The following is a 3,465-nucleotide window of genomic DNA, read 5'->3' as shown; positions in this document are numbered from 1 at the left end:
GGGCCTTTGTCTTCTATATGTGCATAGCATAAGCACATGCCTATATCTTCTGTGATACTTGTGTTAAATTTTCAGTGAATTCAGGATACTATGGACTTAAACGGAAAGAAACTAAGAATAACCTTTGTTAGGTAGTGTTTTACCCCTTGAGTAAAATTTTCATGCGTTAATTGAATTATTTGAATTTCAGGTATGATAGTAAGCTAAAAAAAAAGAAGGATAATAGGGGCATTGGATTTGTTTGAACCACTTTAAAATTTCATGAACTTTTTTTTTTTTTAAAAAAAGAAGATTTGTTTGAACCCAAATTTAAATAGTTCCACGCAAGGTCTAGAGGAAAAAGCAATTGTATGTGGGTAATATTTTTTCATTTAATAAATCATAACTTGATCATGATGTGTTCATGAGATTCATAGAATAATTATGGTTTGAACATATCGATAACTCTTAAACTTATCAGTCATTTTATTTAAACATTCAAACTATGACATTGTAAACATTAGAACTATGACATTGCCCTTACAAATATTTTACCGGAACAAAAATACTATAAATAAAGTTAACAACGGGGGAGCTCCAAACCGTGCAAATAATGCACATTCAATAGATAATTAATGGCATATTCCCTTCAAATCTCTGCAAATCAAGCTATAAAATTATATAATAAATTCTCTTATTCTTTTTAAGATATTTATAATATTTTACCAACATTTATTTCTTAACATAATTGGATTGACATGTCCCCATTCACATGTTCTCTATATATAGTCTTCAGGCTTATTTTCTTACTATAATTGAATAATCAGGGCTAATCTGGAATAATTTAGAATTTTTAGAATTGGGATATTGAGACTTATTTTCTTACTGTAATTGGATTCATGTTCTTTTATATATGATTTCCAAACTTCTTTTCATTACTATAATTGAACAATTGGAGACTAATTTTGATGTTTAGAATATGAATGCACCAAAAATAAATAAAAAATGCATTAAGTGAAATTTGATCTCTTGTATGATTATTGTAGAAAGTTAATAAAATCAGTAGCTATCCACATACTATAAATATCACCAATCTATAGCTCTTGTATTGCAGCATGGTGCAAAGTGTTTGTTGAAATTACAAAGAAAGAACAGTGGAGTTATGGGTTATGATGTACCTGAAGGAGTAGACATTAGGGGAAGATATGATCCTGAATTTTCCAAGATTTTAACTAGGGATGCTTTGCAATTTGTAGCTGATTTGCAGAGGGAATTCAGGAACCATATTAAGTATGCTATGGAGTGCAGGAGAGAGGCCAAAATGAGGTATAATAATGGAGGTTTTCCGGGTTTTGATCCGGCAACCAAATATATTAGGGAAGGAGAATGGGTGTGTGCTCATGTACCAGCGGCAGTGGCTGATCGGAGGGTGGAGATTACTGGACCAGTTGAGAGGAAGATGGTCATCAATGCCCTCAATTCTGGTGCCAAAGTTTTCGTGGTACGTCACACGAATTTAGTTTATATATATTTACTAACAGTGTAAAAGTAAGCTAACTTACCTGCTATAACGTATTAAAATACTTATAAATGGAACTAACTCGTTATGATGAAAATATGTATGAAAGATAAACATGTCCTTTCACCATACAAATATAATTCATAGACTTTACTGATATAATATTGCACAGGCTGACTTTGAAGATGCACTGTCACCAAGCTGGGAGAATTTAATGAAAGGCCATGTAAATTTGAGGGATGCAGTGAGTAGAACGATAACATTCCATGATCAAGCTAGAAACAAAGTGTATAAACTGAATGATGAAACAGCAAAGTTGTTTGTGCGCCCAAGAGGGTGGCATTTGCCAGAAGCTCACATCTTCATTGATGGTGAGCCTGCCACGGGTTGCCTTGTCGACTTTGGCCTCTACTTTTTCCACAACTATGCCAACTTCCGCAAGGCCCAGGGACAAGGATTTGGACCCATTTTCTATCTTCCTAAAATGGAACATGCTAGGTTAGTTGTGTTCTTGTTAGTTAATTTGAGTAACTTTGAGAATTATATTCCAAGAGACCTTAGCAATTCTTGTTTTGTTTGGATAGGGAAGCTAGAATATGGAACAATGCGTTTGGCAGGGCAGAGAAATGGGCTGGAATTGAGAAAGGAAGCATTAGGGCCACTGTCCTGATTGAAACACTTCCAGCAGTGTTTCAGATGAACGAAATCTTGTATGAACTGAGGGACCATTCTGTTGGCCTCAACTGTGGTAGATGGGATTACATTTTCAGCTATGTCAAGACTTTCCAGGGTCACCCTGATCGATTGCTCCCTGATAGAGTTCAAGTTGGCATGGCTCAACACTTTATGAGGAGTTACTCCGATTTGCTCATCCACACCTGTCATAAGCGCGGTGTCCATGCAATGGGAGGCATGGTATGCCAATATCAACTCCTTTTTACCATCTTATGTTCTTTTTAGTTCACCACGGCATGTTGATCTGTGAAATTGTGATTACTAACGATGCCAACTTTATGTTTCCGAGTTGCAGAAACCAACCCGACCTAAGGCAATATTTATGGATTAGCTACTAACTTGACATATTTTTACTACTAAGACTATGAACTCAATAAAATGACATAAATGCCAACCAAATGGACAAGGAAGCATTAGCATGCATCAGGTTAATTTGGAATCATTTTGTTACATGATCAATTTGATGCATAATGGCTTTGTTGTACCCTTGAAACAGGCAGCTCAAATTCCAATCAGAGATGATCCAGCAGCTAACGAGGCAGCATTGGAAAATGTAAGGAAGGATAAGCTGAGAGAAGTGAAGGCAGGGCATGATGGAACATGGGCAGCTCACCCTGGCCTAATTCCAGCCTGCATGGAAGTTTTTACCAACAACATAGTCAATGCTCCCAATCAAATCCATTCCATGAAGCGCCAAGATGCATCCGAACTAATTGAAGAAGACCTGCTGCAGAGTCCAAGAGGGGTTCGAACCATGGAGGGCCTCCGGCTGAACACCCGAGTGGGAATTCAGTACTTGGCAGCTTGGCTGACGGGGGCTGGTTCTGTTCCACTTTACAACCTCATGGAGGATGCTGCCACAGCTGAGATTAGCCGAGTTCAGAATTGGCAGTGGCTGAAATATGGAGTGGAATTGGATGGAGATGGACTTGGGGTGAAAGTGAACTTAGATCTGTTTGGAAGAGTGGTTGAAGAAGAAATGGCGAGGATTGAAAGAGAAGTTGGAAAGGAGAAATTCAAGAAGGGAATGTATAAGGAGGCCTGCAAACTATTCACAAGGCAATGCACTGCACCAATCTTGGATGATTTTCTGACTCTTGATGCCTATAATAACATTGTCATGTATCATCCTATTGAATCGTCCCGGCTCTAAATTTAGCAGCTTTTGCTGTTAGATCAATCAAATATCTCTGTATTGTGACTACTGCTATCTTCCCAACAATAATGATAGG

The 3,465-nt window shown here is 37.4% G+C and overlaps 1 protein-coding gene across 1 annotated transcript; it reads left to right on the top strand.

Moving 5' to 3' along the window:
* Positions 1 to 1,103: 1,103 nt before the first annotated feature.
* On the top strand, positions 1,104 to 3,465 carry LOC125824199 (malate synthase, glyoxysomal). Its single transcript, XM_049503560.1, has 4 exons — positions 1,104 to 1,480; positions 1,671 to 1,996; positions 2,083 to 2,413; positions 2,730 to 3,465. Exons 1-4 carry the CDS (start codon positions 1,142 to 1,144, stop codon positions 3,384 to 3,386), a joined length of 1,653 nt encoding a protein of 550 aa, XP_049359517.1. The 5' UTR covers positions 1,104 to 1,141; the 3' UTR covers positions 3,387 to 3,465.

The sequence above is a fragment of the Solanum verrucosum genome, unplaced genomic scaffold, assembly GCF_900185275.1.
Source record: "Solanum verrucosum unplaced genomic scaffold, falcon-dt-bn FXZP01000088.1, whole genome shotgun sequence".
NCBI lineage: Eukaryota > Viridiplantae > Streptophyta > Magnoliopsida > Solanales > Solanaceae > Solanum > Solanum verrucosum.
This window is presented reverse-complemented; position numbering and strand designations above follow the sequence as displayed.

Excerpts from the sequence above, each read along its gene's own strand:
- LOC125824199 (XM_049503560.1), top strand. The coding sequence starts at position 1,142 with ATGGGTTATGATGTACCTGAAGGAGTAGACATTAGGGGAAGATATGAT. Across the intron at positions 1,481-1,670 it reads CTGGTGCCAAAGTTTTCGTG|GCTGACTTTGAAGATGCACT; the intron begins GTACGTCACACG and ends AATATTGCACAG. Across the intron at positions 2,414-2,729 it reads TCCATGCAATGGGAGGCATG|GCAGCTCAAATTCCAATCAG; the intron begins GTATGCCAATAT and ends CCCTTGAAACAG.